The sequence below is a fragment of the Mustela putorius genome, unplaced genomic scaffold (assembly GCF_011764305.1).
Source record: "Mustela putorius furo isolate JIRA1106 unplaced genomic scaffold, ASM1176430v1.1 tig00000508_pilon_pilon_pilon, whole genome shotgun sequence".
Lineage (NCBI taxonomy): Eukaryota > Metazoa > Chordata > Mammalia > Carnivora > Mustelidae > Mustela > Mustela putorius.
Window position 1 is genome coordinate 22,150,746 of NW_025421402.1, and position 14,951 is coordinate 22,165,696.

At 46.1% G+C, this 14,951-nt stretch overlaps 1 protein-coding gene across 5 annotated transcripts in view; it reads right to left on the reverse strand.

Moving 5' to 3' along the window:
* PBX1 (PBX homeobox 1) overlaps positions 1-14,951 on the reverse strand; it is a 277,953-nt gene that overhangs the window by 19,250 nt on the left and 243,752 nt on the right. For 3 of the 5 annotated variants that reach the window (XM_004751432.3, XM_004751431.3, XM_045081193.1), the window contains 2 exons: positions 10,935-11,047; positions 9,474-9,563 (listed from right to left, as the gene is read on the reverse strand). The exons of 1 other annotated variant lie outside the window; for it this stretch is intronic. In XM_004751432.3, the coding sequence (XP_004751489.1) occupies positions 9,474-9,563; positions 10,935-11,047 (203 nt within the window). The remainder of the gene's footprint in view (positions 1-9,473; positions 9,564-10,934; positions 11,048-14,951) is intronic. One more of the 5 variants, XM_004751433.3, reaches the window with a different exon arrangement.

Here is a 14,951-nt window from a genome sequence, read left to right on the forward strand (position 1 = left end):
GGCTTCGCGAGATAGAGCCCTGCATTGGGCTCTGCGCTCAGCAGGGAGTCTGCTGGAGATTCTCTCTCCCTCTGCCCCTTCCCCAGATCACGCGTCTCTCTCTCTTTTTCTTAAATAAATAAATAAATCTTACAAAAAAGATTAAAAAAAAAAAACCACTGAAGTATTAGGATACAGACTAAATATTACAAGTTAGTGTTCTCAGTGTGGATGTCGGGAGAAGCTCGGGTTTGTCTCAGAACTTTACACACGGAGTTGGCTGTGCCTTTGTTCTCTCGACTCTCGAAAAGGGCAAAGAGTGTTCAGTAATGACCCTGGGTCTCTCTGCGACTCCCAGCTCTGGCGGCAGAGAAGCCTGGCACTTCTCTCCTTAGAACCTCGCCCTTTTCAATTACCCCCTCAGTCTCAGGGTTGGCTGAAGATGGGCTAGCACACTCCCATGACGGATCCTTCTCTAAGGAGGAATAAAGTACAATTTTGGACAGGTGTGTGGCTTTGGAAAATAATCGGTTTCTATAATTTGGGGGAGAAGCTTTAGAACTGGACTTTAAGCTAAAGGGGACAAGAGAAGAAAAGGGAGGAAAAGAAGATGGAAGTTGGGAGCTAGAGCATCCTCTAGGTGAGGAGATCCACTGTAATTTTTAAATATCATTAGCGTCTGTTTTTAGATACTTCAAAGGTTCTTATTATGGCCAAGGGAACACAAGTCCCTTTAGAAGCAGTTGTTACATAAAGTCAGAATCGAAAGCAAGTGTAGACTAAAGCATCTGATTTGATATGCAATGGACTTTTTAGCAGAGTCAGGCTCTCAGATTGATCAAGAGTGAGTGGCCGTCGGGCGTCGGGGGTGGGGGCGAGAGGCGACACCCGAGGGCCTAGAAGAGGACAGATTACTCTGTGGTCGACTTTGTGCTCCGTCCTTCCCCTTCCCCTTCATTTTCGCTTCTGTAAACTGCGAGAAAGGGGCGGGCACCAGAAGGTGAAGGATAGTAAATTTTACAAGTGTATTCCATTGGTCAAAAATCAGGAGAATGTGCACTAACCATCTACAAGCTTAACTGCATAAAATTTTACTTTAGAAGAGAAAGAAAACTATAAACGAATACTGAATACTAGTTCATGACACCCATGCCAGTAATGTCGAGTCAGGCAAACCTGCACTACTGCTGTCAGTTTACTTTGAAATGCATCTGAGAAGTAAGCTGGCTTGGCGACAGAAGGACGCAGATATAGGTAGACGCAGGATGAAATACAGATGCCAGAATGTGTGGTAGGCATAGTGGCTTCCCTGTGAAATTCTCCCAACTCTTCTGTATGTTGGAAAAACTTTGAAATAAATGCTGGCAAAAATTTTTTTAGAGGTAGTATCCTTCCTGCAAAAGCAACAAAAACAATAAAAACAACAACAGGAAAAAAACAATGTGATTCCTTCTCTTAGGTAAGCCCTAAGCACCATTCAAATGTGCTTCCCTCTAGAGCAGAGTTTCTCAAACAGAATGTGCTTCGACATCACCAGGGGATCTGGGTAAAGGACAGAATCTGATTTAACAGTCTCGGCGAGGCCCGAGATTGTGCCTTGGTCGTGAGCTCCCAGGTGATGCCGATGTGGCTGGTCTGCAGCCACGCTTTGAATAGGCTAGCGAGTCAGTGGCGGAGGGAACAGCTATTCAGTGGCTGCCAGCAAAGGCTCTGGGCACCTGGGAAATCTAAAACAGAGATGGCACCTCCTGTAAGGTCTAAATGATTTTTAGACTTAAAGGGTTCAAGATAAGTTCAACGACATGTCTGGCTTAGGCTTAAAGATTATTAGGTTAGATGAATGAATGGCTGACAAGAGTCTACAATTACTGCAAATAGAGCCACAATAAATGTGGCATTTATAAATTTATATTTTAAACCTTCCTCCATATTCCTTCATAGTTTAAAGCATGTGATTATGCTAATCTTGTTCACTTCTTGTACACGGTTAATTTTTAATGACGAGTTCTAGTTGCTTTAGGAAACTCTGATTTAGGCAGAAAACATGTTTCTCTGTGGTCAGTGTTAGGAAGTTTTCTCTGTTTTTACAGTGTGATCTCAACATCAACACGATCGTCCCACGTTTGGTGGCCCCTATGTTGCTGGCGGGGCATCTAGAATTGCACTGTGCAACACGGCGGCCACTCACCACATGTGGCTCTTCAAATTTCAGTGAACTCAAATTAGATACAGTTACAAATTTGGTTTTTCAGTCACACCAGTCACATGTCAAGTGCTCAACAGGCAAGTGGGGCTAACGGTTAACTTACAGCCAACAGTAAAACAGAACATTTCCATCAGTGTAAAAAGTTCTTTTGGACAGCATGTTTCTGTAAAATCTCTAGAAGAATGGCAAATGTCAATTCACGTTTCTAAGCCACTCACATTTTTAGATGATAGGAATATCAAGATAGATGTAAATTCCTCTCACAATGGCCATTCCCAAAATTCATTAAAATATTATTATTTTGCTATATTAGGTGGAAGTATAGAGCTTCTGTTTCAGAGAAGCAAGGATGGAATAAGTAACTCGCAGCATTCTGTGACTCTACTGGGCGCCAAAACATCTGTGTGGCCCATGATGGATACTAGAAGGTCCTCAAGAAGTATTTGTTTAATAAAGCATTTACTCATTTATTTACATTGCTGGTCAGCTGTTCCAGACTCAAACTGGTCCCGCTTCCTGTCTTATTTCTCCATCAAATTCAAGAATTGGAATACTTCGTATTTGGAGATATGGAAAAGAATTTCCCCAAACTCAAACAGAGTCAGAGGTAAGTAGATACATATACATACAAAATATAGATACATATATTTTTTTTTTAAGTACCAAATTTTAAAATAACAATTGGATTTTCTAAGACAGAGGTCTAACATGTTATCTGGAAACAAGCTAAGAACATGGAACCCCCTTCCCAGAAGGTAAGAAGTCATCAGCAGAAATCGATGCCAACATTTCCCACAATTAAATTCATCTGATTTAATTAGCTTAATATTTACTGAGGTCTAGAGGAGCCGTGCCACTTCCAGGAGCAACTGCCCTTTTGAGGTTGTGAAATTTTTCTTTATAGAGAAGAGGGCGGGACCGACTTGAGTCTCGAAAATCTGACCAGAACCTCGCCCAAGGGCGGCATGGCTGCAGGGTCAAATCTGGGCCCACCTGGGTAGGGTGTTCTAAAATACCAATTCAGTGAAAACAGCATGATGCACAACTGGCCTCTCACAGATGGGACTCTTTCTAAGAAGACAGATTTCTCTTTCATTTATAGCTCTGAACTATTTCCCTTCCTGTTGTAGTTTCCTGGAGATGGGAAAACCCATTTTTCCTAAGCAGAAGAGGATCCCGGACGAGTTGTCTTTTTCAGAGTGCAGGAAACGGAGTCCTATCAAGGGGAAGCGATTTGTCCACCATCACATGGGCAAAAAGTAGCAGAAACGGAATACAGATGCGTTTAGCATGTATAGCCACTCACACACTGTGAATGTGATCAGATCTGTGGTGACCGCATCACTTGGTTTGAGTTCAACCAAACTCTTTGTGACTATTTCTACTAAGGAGTTTTCCCCAAAAGGATATGTATTCTTGTAAGCCCACGGTATGGATTTTTGGGGAGGGGGTAAGATTTCTCAAATTACTGCTGGTTGGTCTTGGATTCTCTCTTCGGAGTAAACCTCCCTTCCAGATTCCCTCCTAAACTTCAGAGTTGATCGGTTCCCTTGTGTGAATCTTTCAAAAACAGGAAACCTGATCGCAAGCACTGAATGAGATTGAAAACTAAAACATATGCTGATGGGCATCAGAATTTTACATTCATCTCACGTACAGGCTTTCCCCAACCTGAACTAGACGTCACCTCCTTCCCCAAGGTCAAAAACACTACGGACGGCTTATTTGTGGAATGGATGACTGGATGGGTGGATGGATGCATACTCGAACACATGAATGCATGAGTGTATGAAGATGCCATTAGACAACGTGGCCTCATTGGAGGGCTTTCACCTGGCCACTGGGGAAAAACAACGGATTACGTATGAAATTACAATATTGAGGGTTTTTTTTTCTTCTTCTTCAACTATTGTGGGCTCCGATAAAATGTTTTTCAGTTCTCAAATGATGAGTTGATATGGTATTAAGTTTTAAAAGCCTCATCCAATAAGAAGCCAGAGGGGCTTCCTCCATTTCCTCTCGACTCTGCCATAAAGAAAAGCCGGGCTGGAAGCTTCTGGAAGGCAGTAGTCCATCTACAACATTCCTGCCACCTCGAAACCCTCCAGAGATGGGTTCACCATGTTCAGACCTGTCAATTCTCATCACTCCCTCTACCCCTCCAGCCTGGGGCTGTTCGCAAGTCCCAGCTGCAGTGTTGGGAGGTACCTGAAGGAAGCGAACTGGAGAGCATATCTGGATATATTTTCATACCTTCAAATTTTGAATTCCACTTGACAAAATAGAAAAATAAAAACTTCATGTAATTAAAATGCATTTTTAAAGATTTGCATATGAATTTTAATTATCACTCTAACTTCCCAGTCCTACAATTCCACGTGTGGCAACATCTTATTAATACATACTTAAAGTGGGGGTGCCTGGGTGGCTCAGTGGGTTAGGCCTCTGCCTTTGGCTCGGGTTGTGGTCTCGGAGTCCTGGGATCGAGCCCCGCATTGGGCTCTCTGCTCAGTGGGGAGCCTGCTTCCCCTCTCTCTCTGCCTGCCTACACTTGAGTCTAGTGTCTCTGGAGTGGACAGCAAAGAATCAAAGATGGTCCTTGTTGATCTCTAGATTTAGATCTAGAACTCTCGATCTCCACTCTAGAACTATCCAGCTGAAAGGGAACTTACAGCTTGCTTCTCTGGTAAATTTCACAGATGAAGCAAAAATACAGAGGTGACGGGACTTATCAAAAGAAAAGGCATAGGAAGGCATTACGTTTCCTGGTTTCTAGTTGCCTCTACCTCCCGTGAGTTTGGCCATGGAGGTTCCAGTGGAACATCTGGTAGAGACAATGTTATACAGTTGTATGGATAGTATCCCACAAACAGGTGTTGACACAGGGATTCTTTTTAGGACAGGAGAAGTTCTACAGAATTCAAAGGAATCATTCTCTTGGCAATATCACCACTATATAGCTTCAGGTATCTAATGCTGATTTGAATCAGATTCTCAGAAAATCTTCACCAGTCAGAAAGTTTAGAAACTTTTTATGAAAAAGAAGACCTAGAGCACCTGGGTGGCTCATTCAATTGAGCATCTGATTCTTAGTTTTGGCTCAGGTCATGATCTCGGAGTCATGGGATCGAGTCCCGTGTTGGGCTTTGCGCTCACTGGGGAGTCTGTAGCTCAGGCAGCTGAGCATCTGATTCTTAGTTTTGGCTCAGGTCATGATCTCGGAGCCATGGGATCGAGTCCCGTGCTGGGCTTTGCGCTCACTTAAAATCTCTTATAAAAAGGAAAACTTAAAAAACTTTCTGAATTAGAAACATGATATATTCGTGGGTTAATAAAGCACTTAAAATAAAGATAATTTCCAGATACTTTACTGTTATATAAGATGTGCCTATTGGTTACTAAATAAATACACTTTCTAAATTCAATGGCAACTTGTCTTCTCCTACCTGATTTATTCATCAGTCAACATGTTCTGAGCAACTAATACAGGCATTTAGGAAACAGTTAGGAAATATACAGGAGTGGAAGACATGAAGACCAACTAAGTTCTGTCTGTTCACATACCTGTAAGGTAAGAGAAGCGTATGTGTGATAAAGCAAAGAGAAGCAGAGAAGAAGGGCTTAGGAGGATAACCCAGGCAGCAAGGAGGAACTGGCTGTGGGAGCGAAAGTATGTTTTTGAGAATGGGGAGGCATGGGGAAGGTGGCACAGGAATGAAGGACATTTACAGAGATATCTGGCAGCCAGGCCCAAATGTAAGGGGGATGTGCGCCATCAGGTAGAAGTGAACTGACCATGCTGTCCAGCACCCAGATTTTACCTGGATGTCAGGAGGGTGAGGTAGAAGGGCAGATAGGTTGGGACCAGGGTGTGAGAGACTCTTGAGTGTCAGACCCGGCATTTGAGCTTGCTTAGGTAGGCAACAGACAGGTGCTGTTGATTTCTAGGCAAGAAATGGCCGGATTCAGAGGGTGTGTGCAGAAGAAAGGAGACACTGAAGTCAGTAACGGTAATGAGAAAATGATCACAATGGCCAAGCCAATGAACTATTCCAGAACTAGGACAGTGGCAGTGAGAAAGGAAAAAGAATGAATGTGAGAGCTGAGTGACCTAAGTCTGTCCGATTGACAGGGGAGTGAAATAACCTCCCTCCATTACTCAGAGCCACTCTAACCTGGTAAGTACTGCCCATTGTCATCCGAGAGCACAACAGACTTACGGATGTAGAATTGAACGCTTGCCGCCGCTACGCAAGGGGGTGTTTAAGACATGTACAACACTACATCCTTGTCGAAAGCACATCTTTCCATCAGAAGAGAAAAAAGTGACAACCATGTCCTAACCAATCCTCACTAGGAACTGTCTACTGTGAAAACTGCTCACACACGAAGAGAAAAAAGGTCAAATTAGAAAGTTACGGCTTATAACATTTCATACTGCATTCATGTGGAACGATTTCTGCTTGGCCAAGCCCTTTCCTACTTATTTTCTCATTTTCCCTAAAGCAGCCCTTGAGGGATTAAGCCTGGGAATTACAGTCCTTGAGGGACAATGCCTACCCACAGACACACGAGAGTGACCGGGACCGGAGTCTCCCAGCTCTTCCCAACCGTCCATGCGTTTACCACGTGGGCTCGGTGAAAGGCAAGTAAGGGGTCTGAACTTTATGGGATTGAAAATAGACCCTGGTTGGATAAGATATGGGTGCTATGAAAACCCGGCCAGGCGAGTAGATAATGGCTGCCCAGAAAATGTCCTCTACCAAGTGAAACACAATCCAGAGTCCAGCTGGGAATTCCATTGCTGCCTTGGGTTTAGGAATTGTTTATTTTTATTTCTTGGCTCGAACCTTTCATTCCTGCCCTTGTCTCCTCTTGTCTCCCTCCTTCCCTCTCTCTTTCTTCTCCTGGCAGCCAGAGCCAGGTGCGTCCACGTCGAACATCACTGTCTAAAACCACAGCTTGCTCTAACAAGCTTGGTCTCCTGCACGTGGCACAATTTTTAAAAACTTAAAATGGACACCCAAGGAACTTATCATATCACCATCAGCCTTTGAATCATTTACCCTGCGTATTAAAGACCCAGGAATCAAATAAACACCGTTTCCAGGGGGAAAAAAAAAATGAACACACAATGAGAGTCTTTCGAGTGGTATTTTTAAGCCCAGTTTCTGTGGTAAGATTACATAATCAAACATAATTGTCTGCACATGTTTGGTTACACTCTTCCAGAAATGATTCCCAGCCCACCCGACAGTGTCAGAGGGGTCAGTATTGACCCCCCAGAGTCTGAGTGCCAACCTCTCCTCCATTACCTAATAAGGAAGCAGAACTGTAAGCCCATTTCCCGCCCATCACATAGACTTTCTGTGGCTCCTGGTCTCATCCCCACACTCTGGTATTTTCCTCATGTTCTTGTCTTCCACTTATAGAGAGCAAAGCTTTTTCTGGAAAAGTCTTTTGAAATAGAAGATGTATCTCAGAAAGACTCAGACAACACATAAATGCTTATGTGCTTGAAACCACCCCCCCCATCACACACACACACACACACACACACACACACACAGACAAGCACAGAGCAACCTCATTTGTCTGGGGTCTGTTTTTTAGAACATACTTCTCCACCACAGTATCTTGTAAGATTTTGCTAAGCAGGTTTCCAGCAAGTCAGCCATTAACATGGTAATTATAATTAGCATAAGCACAAGAAGAGAAGAATGCCTCTGCTCTGGAAATCCTGTCTGGAAAAGTGACAGGATCGCCCAGACTACATTCAACAGGGTCAGCTTTGACCTCCTCCGTCTCCTGCCAGAGAGAGACTTGATAAATACCATACAAATTCAGAGGGGATTTTGCCTAAAGGAGGTAGAAAATAAAGTGCTCCTAAGTGGCAGGGGCCTTAAAAAGTCACCAAGACACTTCTGACATGGCACTCCTCTCCGACATCCTGACTGAATAGCTAGCTATGCCGCCATGTTTGAATGCCCTGATGGATGGGGAGTTCTTGACTTCCGGAGGCAGCCAATCCCTTTTCTGGACAACTCTCACTAGAAGAAAGGCCCGTCAAAGGTCGAAGTGAGATGTGTTTCTCTGAATCTTCTACTGGCTCCTATCCTTGGCCCATTTAGCTCACTCATGACAAATCCAATCTTTCTCACAAATAACATGACTAAAACTACTGTACACCACTCATGTCTTCTCATTTATGGGCTAAGAATTCCCAACTCTTCCAACCATTCCTTGTGATGAACCTGCTGGTGTTCTGTTGATTCCTTCCAGTCTCACCTTAGTTGTGTCTGAGTTGACCAATGCAGGGCTGAAGGAGACATCACCTACACTGGTGTAGATACCACAGCTCCGTTAGTATAGACTAGGATGACATTTGACACATCAGGCCTTCTGTTCCTTCATCCCACCCCCAATTCCTTTGTATTGTAACACCAGAAAAAACCAACAAAAAAAACATCCGCCACCAGTCAACCACAGTTTTCTTCCATAGTTCTGAGCCAACGGTTCTACTGGAACCTCCTGCAGCCTCTAAACGCCCAGGAAATGACCCCTGATCTAAAGGACAGCCTCCTTTTCCAGGCAGCCTCTTGTCCTCGCTTGCTGTCACTGCTGCTGAGATAGCGGACGATTGATCTGAGAAATCAAGTTGGATTGCTGTCCCAAATCTACATTCGGTTCTCCTTGTGTCTGTCTGATCGATTTCACTCTGTGCGACACAGCTTGTCGCTATGAATTTTCATGCTAGTCAGAAGCCGCCAGCGCGCCCAAGAACGAGGAGAAGACGGTCTGTGCCCCTCCCCGTCCCTTCCCCTTCCCCAGCCTCTGTGTTAATTTCTTTCTTGTTTTTGTCCTTAGACAGACTGGAGAAAGGTGCTTTTTCAGACCACAGACCTGGATGCAGTGGCTTTTGGGCTACTGGTTTTCCTGCCCAGGGTCCCCAGGCCCCAGCTTGTGGTGACATTTCCGACCACCGTTGTGCTAGGTGTCACCTGTTCAGCGGCTCCTCTCAGCTGAACTCGAGTGGCCGCAGGTGCTGTGAGAACACTGATCGGGTGTGACAGCCCTCAATGCCAGCTGCCTGCATGAAGCCCGCCCGGTTGCCACTTTTTGTGTGGGGAGAACGCTTGCCGACGGCGTGGCCGATACAGACCCGAGAAACTAGGTGACCGTAAAGCTAAGAGAAGCCCTACTAAGTGGCATTCCGAGCCCTATGGCTTTGAAATAATTGGTTATGATAGAATAAAAACAAAGGGGGGGGGGGGCCTTGTTTTCTTACACTGATGCCCTGCGGACTGTACATCTGACTGGCTGCGAGTCCGTCACTGTATCCTCCTGTCTGGCTGATAACATGGCGAAGGGTATCCACCTAAACGGACGAACAACAACAGAGAGATTAGTCAGGGAGACGCAGGGGAAGGGAGGCAGAGCAGCATCGCGCGCGGACCGCCGAGTGCGCGGGCCAGATTTACACAGTCCTGGCCGAGGTATCCTTCCCCGGAGGGGTCCGGGAGGAGGAGGCCGGCCTCTCTATCTGCCAAATCCGTTCTCCTTTCTGAGTTCGGTCAGCAAGACGGTGACAAGATCCAAGGCACCTGGGATTCCCACCACTGAGACTAACCCCCAGCGCTGCAGGAGATGGTAGGGGACGGGGGTCGGAGTGAAGGACCCCCCCCCCCATAGGGACCACCCTATTCACTTCTCCTCCGCTGGTCACCTACAGAAGTCTAGGCTCTATCTGCAGGGGGACTGGGCCGCCGACTCCCAGAGAGAGCGGTATGTGACTGACACTGTCCTTGCGAGGACCCAGGTGACGGCCAGCTGTAAGGTCCCTCGACCAGTCTGACCACGGCTCTTCACACTTGTCCCTAGGCTGTGTTTCCTGAATCACTGGCCAGGTGGTCTCTTCCAGGTGTGAGGTACTTCCTGTTCCGCGGGCAGGGTGGGAGACCGGGCTAACGGGGCTCAGAATTTCCCTGGCCATTCTGACCCAGAGCATTCGGCTTGACCCTCTCCCGCAGGCTCTGTGCTGAGACAGTAGGGTGGCTTCCTGGGATGAGGTGAAGACAGGCTGTTCGCTAATGGGCACCAAGGGTTTACACCACATGACCGGATTTTTGCTTCCCAACATGGGCCCCGACTCATGACCAGAAACCCAAGTCCCGTGACCTCAAGGATGATTGAGAAGATGAGTTTAGTCAACCTGCTTGGGTGTTTGTAAAGCTTGAAATGAAAACAGAAGATACAAAGGTATTTGCCTACTCATCAGTCACCTCCTTATGTGGCTACTATGGAGTGTGGGAAACCCGCAAGCAAGGGGGGTGGCCTGCAACGGGAGACAGTGGACTGAACTCCTCCTCCCTTTCCCATTAGCGAAGAAAGAATCCGCTGCTTCCACGTGCCCGGCAGGCCTCGGTCACTTCAACCTGAGCTTGCTCCTCACCTGCTTTCCCATTGTGGCTGACAAGTCAGAGCCAAATGCATTCACAAAGTGTGGACAAGATTTCCCATGACCACAGTTGTCTTTGGTTTGGTTTGGTTTGGTCATTGGCAAGATTTTATTTCTACATTTTCCCTCGCTCTCTCTCCCCCTTTCTCTCTCTTCCTCACTCTATCTCCCTCTCTCACCCTGCCTCTCACTCTCTCCTCTCTCTCTGAATAGAACTGGCAAGTGCCAAGACGACAGAGGGCTCTTGGACTCCAATGCATTCAGCTGGTGGCACATTGGCTGGGTCCCTACCTGTGACTGCACGTTGGCTCCAACCTGGGCCCCTTGGTAAGAGTCCCCATTGAGTGACTGCACGCCCATGAACAAATCTCCAGAGTTTGACATGTTAAAAGAACTGGAAGAACCTGGAAAGGAAAGAGTGAGGCACCTGAATCACAGAAAGGAAAAGGCTCAACCCCTGCAACTAACAGCCAAGAGGAAGAATGACATGCAAAGCAACCCCTCCCAAATAAACACTAAGATAAAAATAACATCCACAGAGACTGGTTAGTAGCATGAAGAACAGAGCAAGCAATAAAGGGTGCATATCGTTCATGTTACGTGAAGCCACGTCTTACTGCGAGTTGCCAATAGGACTGTGTCCCCTTAACAACTTCAAGGCTGAGAAAGGGAATATTTATTCGCATGTATTCTTCTTAATTTAGTCTATTTGAATTGGAAATGGTCTCCAGGACCTCTCTTTCATGCCCATAAAATTCTGGGGGTTGCCAGGGGAGCACAAGCTGAAGGATACGGACTAGTCAATGGATGGTACTTCTGCCACCAAGATGGCGCGCACAAGCTATTTGGCTGGTTTCCAGATATGCTGTTGCCAACCCATCTGCCCTCACATGGGAAGCAGCCCTGGTGAGGGAGGGTGGGGAATGCGTGAAGGCAATGTCACACGTTAGGGCTGGCCATGGGATGGGAGTCCATTGACATTTCTGATCTCTAGAAAGGAGGTCAAGCTTCTGGCTGGGTAGCAAGCAGCCCAAGAGAGCCTCAAGGACTACAAGATGTGAGGATGGTGACGTCTTCCCTTGGCACCTGCTATTATGGAGGAACGTGAAACAGAATAATGGGCTGGGAATTCCGAAGCATGCATGAAATAGGAAATGCTAATAATAACACTTAAGATAACAATAAAAGACGGCCTCAAGAGGAGCAGTTAACCATCTGCTTTCACCTCCCAGAGAAGAAGTCTTCTCCCACACAGTTAGCCTAGAGGCAGCACCCAGGTGGCACTATGGGAAACCTGGCCCACCCTCGGCCTCAACACATGGGTGTGGAGAAGCTTCTTATTATTCTGAAGTCATCGTGCAGCTCAGCGCATTAGGAAAGAAAGCTCAACGTGCAAGGTTTGGTTAAAACATGACGTTAGCCTAGAAAAGGAGAGACCTTAGGGACCCAGGTCAGTTCCACTCTATTTCCAACTCTGTCCTGCTCGAATCGCACTCTTGTCCTCACATTTGACAGCTATCATCCTCTTGGGATCACCCAGCAATGATGCCCCAGCTCTGATGCTTTCTTAATCTCCCAAAGTAGGGAACTGCGCTCTCCTAGAGGGCTGTCTCCTGGAGCTCAAGAGAAAGCTTTTCCTGTACTCCGTCACTCTGCTCTATGCTGAACTGCTCACAGGATCCTCATATGTCTAAGGAGGGCGCCATTTTGAAAAACCAAATGGTTCACTTGCGGGGATCCTCAAGGTAGGAAACTTCTCTGTTTTTCCTTGTTTTGGGGCTGTCCATCCCCACACAAGTACTAGCTAGCTCTTGAGCTACATAAACTGATTGCCCACTTGCTCTTGTTGTGGGAAGAAGGGAACGCTTTTTCTGGGGGACAGGAGGGCGACTCAAGTGCCGTCTGGAGGACTACGACTTCTCCATAGCTCTGGAACATGTCTTGTCTCATTGGGCATGCATTTCTCAGTTTAGCTTATCTGCACAGAAGTAGACTACTGGGGTCCTGAGCCAAAGAGGCATAAGGTCTGACCAGGCACGGCAGCCTGTTCTGGAAGTTTCTTCCAGTAATGTGGTGCCAATCTCCCCAACATGTGGCTGAAGCAGGGTATGATGGCACAGATCACATAATTCCCCGGCCTGCATTTCCTACCTATATCCTTCTCAAACTTTCTTTCCATCAGAGCTACTTCTTATTTAGATAAGAAGAGCCATTTTGCCCTCATTTACCACACACACTCATATTTAGATGGCATCAGAACCAGGAGTAGTCAGCTCCAGGACCCCAAATTATAATTGCTTATAGAATATCATAATTTTTTTGCCCTCCTCCCTCCCCCAAGAGCATTCAGTTGGATGCCCAGATACATCCTTTCTTTCTCTCCCAATCAAATACCATGTAATAAACTCACACTCATGCGTGGTTGATGGTTTATTGGAAATGAGCACCGCCCAAGAAATGGGAGAAACCCCCAGAGGGCAGTACTGGTGCCAAGTAACATGGCGTCCATGGAACCATAAAGGTATGGGATGTACAATTTACAAGACAGACACAGATGATTTAAAAAATATATGTGCATAGATAAATTATAAATATGTCTGGCTACCTAATGTACATAGAGATAGATAAATATGAACATATTAATGGCCTTCACGTACAGATGCACTTGACTCAGAGTAATTACAGGAATCACTCCCTTGCTCTCGCCTCTGTCTGCTCTTCCGGCATTTTGTTGTCCCTGTGCAGCCATGTACTGCACAATCACAGCTTCCAACTCTCTGAGAAGTATCTAGTAGGGCTGGCTCTGAGAAGAGGCCAGAGGCCACGCATACCACAAGAGAGCAGACAGAAGCCCACACAAAACTCGAAATGAGGAGGAGAAGATAAGTTCTTCATTGGGCACTGGAAGGGAGGAAGAAACAGCACAGAACGGACAACTTCCTGAGAAGGAGGTATCCTTGACAGAGAGCAAACGGGCTGTCTTGGAGGTGCCACAAAGTCTCAAAGAACTCCCACGGAATGACCTGGCTTGTGGAGAAGGTCCTTCAAGAACCTTGGGGGCAGGTGGCTGGAAAGTAATCCACAATTACCAGAATGCACATTTTAAGATGTGCTTGCCAGTTAAAAGGTTCTGAGTTTGGAGTGGGAAGGGAGGCACGTGTCCCATGTAAGCTGTCACCCAGATATCGGGGGCACATACAGAGCGGAGCCCGCCCTCCACTAGACAGACAGGACATAATGTATCACCTATGGATTCTAATGCCCGGGCTCCGGCAAGTATGATGACGGGGAGATGTGTTAACATCCGTTTCCCTAAGATCGTTTTCTGAAGGCTGCATTTCTCTAAAGAGTCTTCAGGAGACTTCAATTTGTTTGGGGGAGGGGTGGGTAGAACAACAGTTCACTGCATCCTCTCCCCAAAAATCCAGAATCCTAACGATAAAATCTAAACTTAGAGCAAAGTTTCCGGACACTGGCACTATTGACATCTGGGGCTGGGAATGGGCTCATGGTGGAGGAATGTTCTATGAGCCGCAGGATGACGGTCTTCCATCTCCCCAGCCTCCAGTCACCAGAAGCCAGCAGTACCCGCCTCCCAAAACCCTGACAGCCAAATGTCTTCAAGCACGACCGAATGTCCCCTGAGGTACAAGTTCGCCCTGTTGAGAACCAATGACGCAGAATAAGAGAGGCGTTACTTTTTCTTACTGTGGAAATCAAAGGGTTTACAAGTATTGGCATATTATTCCTCAGAGCATTTTTATGAAGCAGAAGTCTGGCAAATACTGCTTCCTGTTGTAGTTTTGAAATCAAGGCTCCCAAGAGATCAGGGGGCAGCCGGTCAGATTAGACTTTCTACACCACTTGGAGACTCAAAAGATGGGGCCTCTTTGCTAGACACGACTTCATTATGTCTCGGGCTTGCTTCTCTAGCTTCCATGATTATTCCCCTTCTAAACTCCAAAAATCACTGTTGCTTTCCAACCAGGACAAGGCATAAGAGAGAAAGGCTGTCTGGTTTGATGGGAAACCCCTTCAGAAGGTACACGTGGCAAGGTTCTAGAGTTCTAATTCTGGCAGGCTATGTTTTTATTTTCTACTAAGAAATTAGAGAAGAAAGAACACAGCAGAAAACATCCATGGCATTCATTCTTTCATTTTGTTTAAAAAAAAAAAAAAAAAATTCCAGGAGTTCCTACGGATTTACTAAGTGTCAGCCAGCCTCCCTAGGTGTGTTACCTCTTTTCTAACGGTGTGTATTACATAAATAAACTTCTCTTAGGAAGCCAGAATCTAGGGGGTTTAATA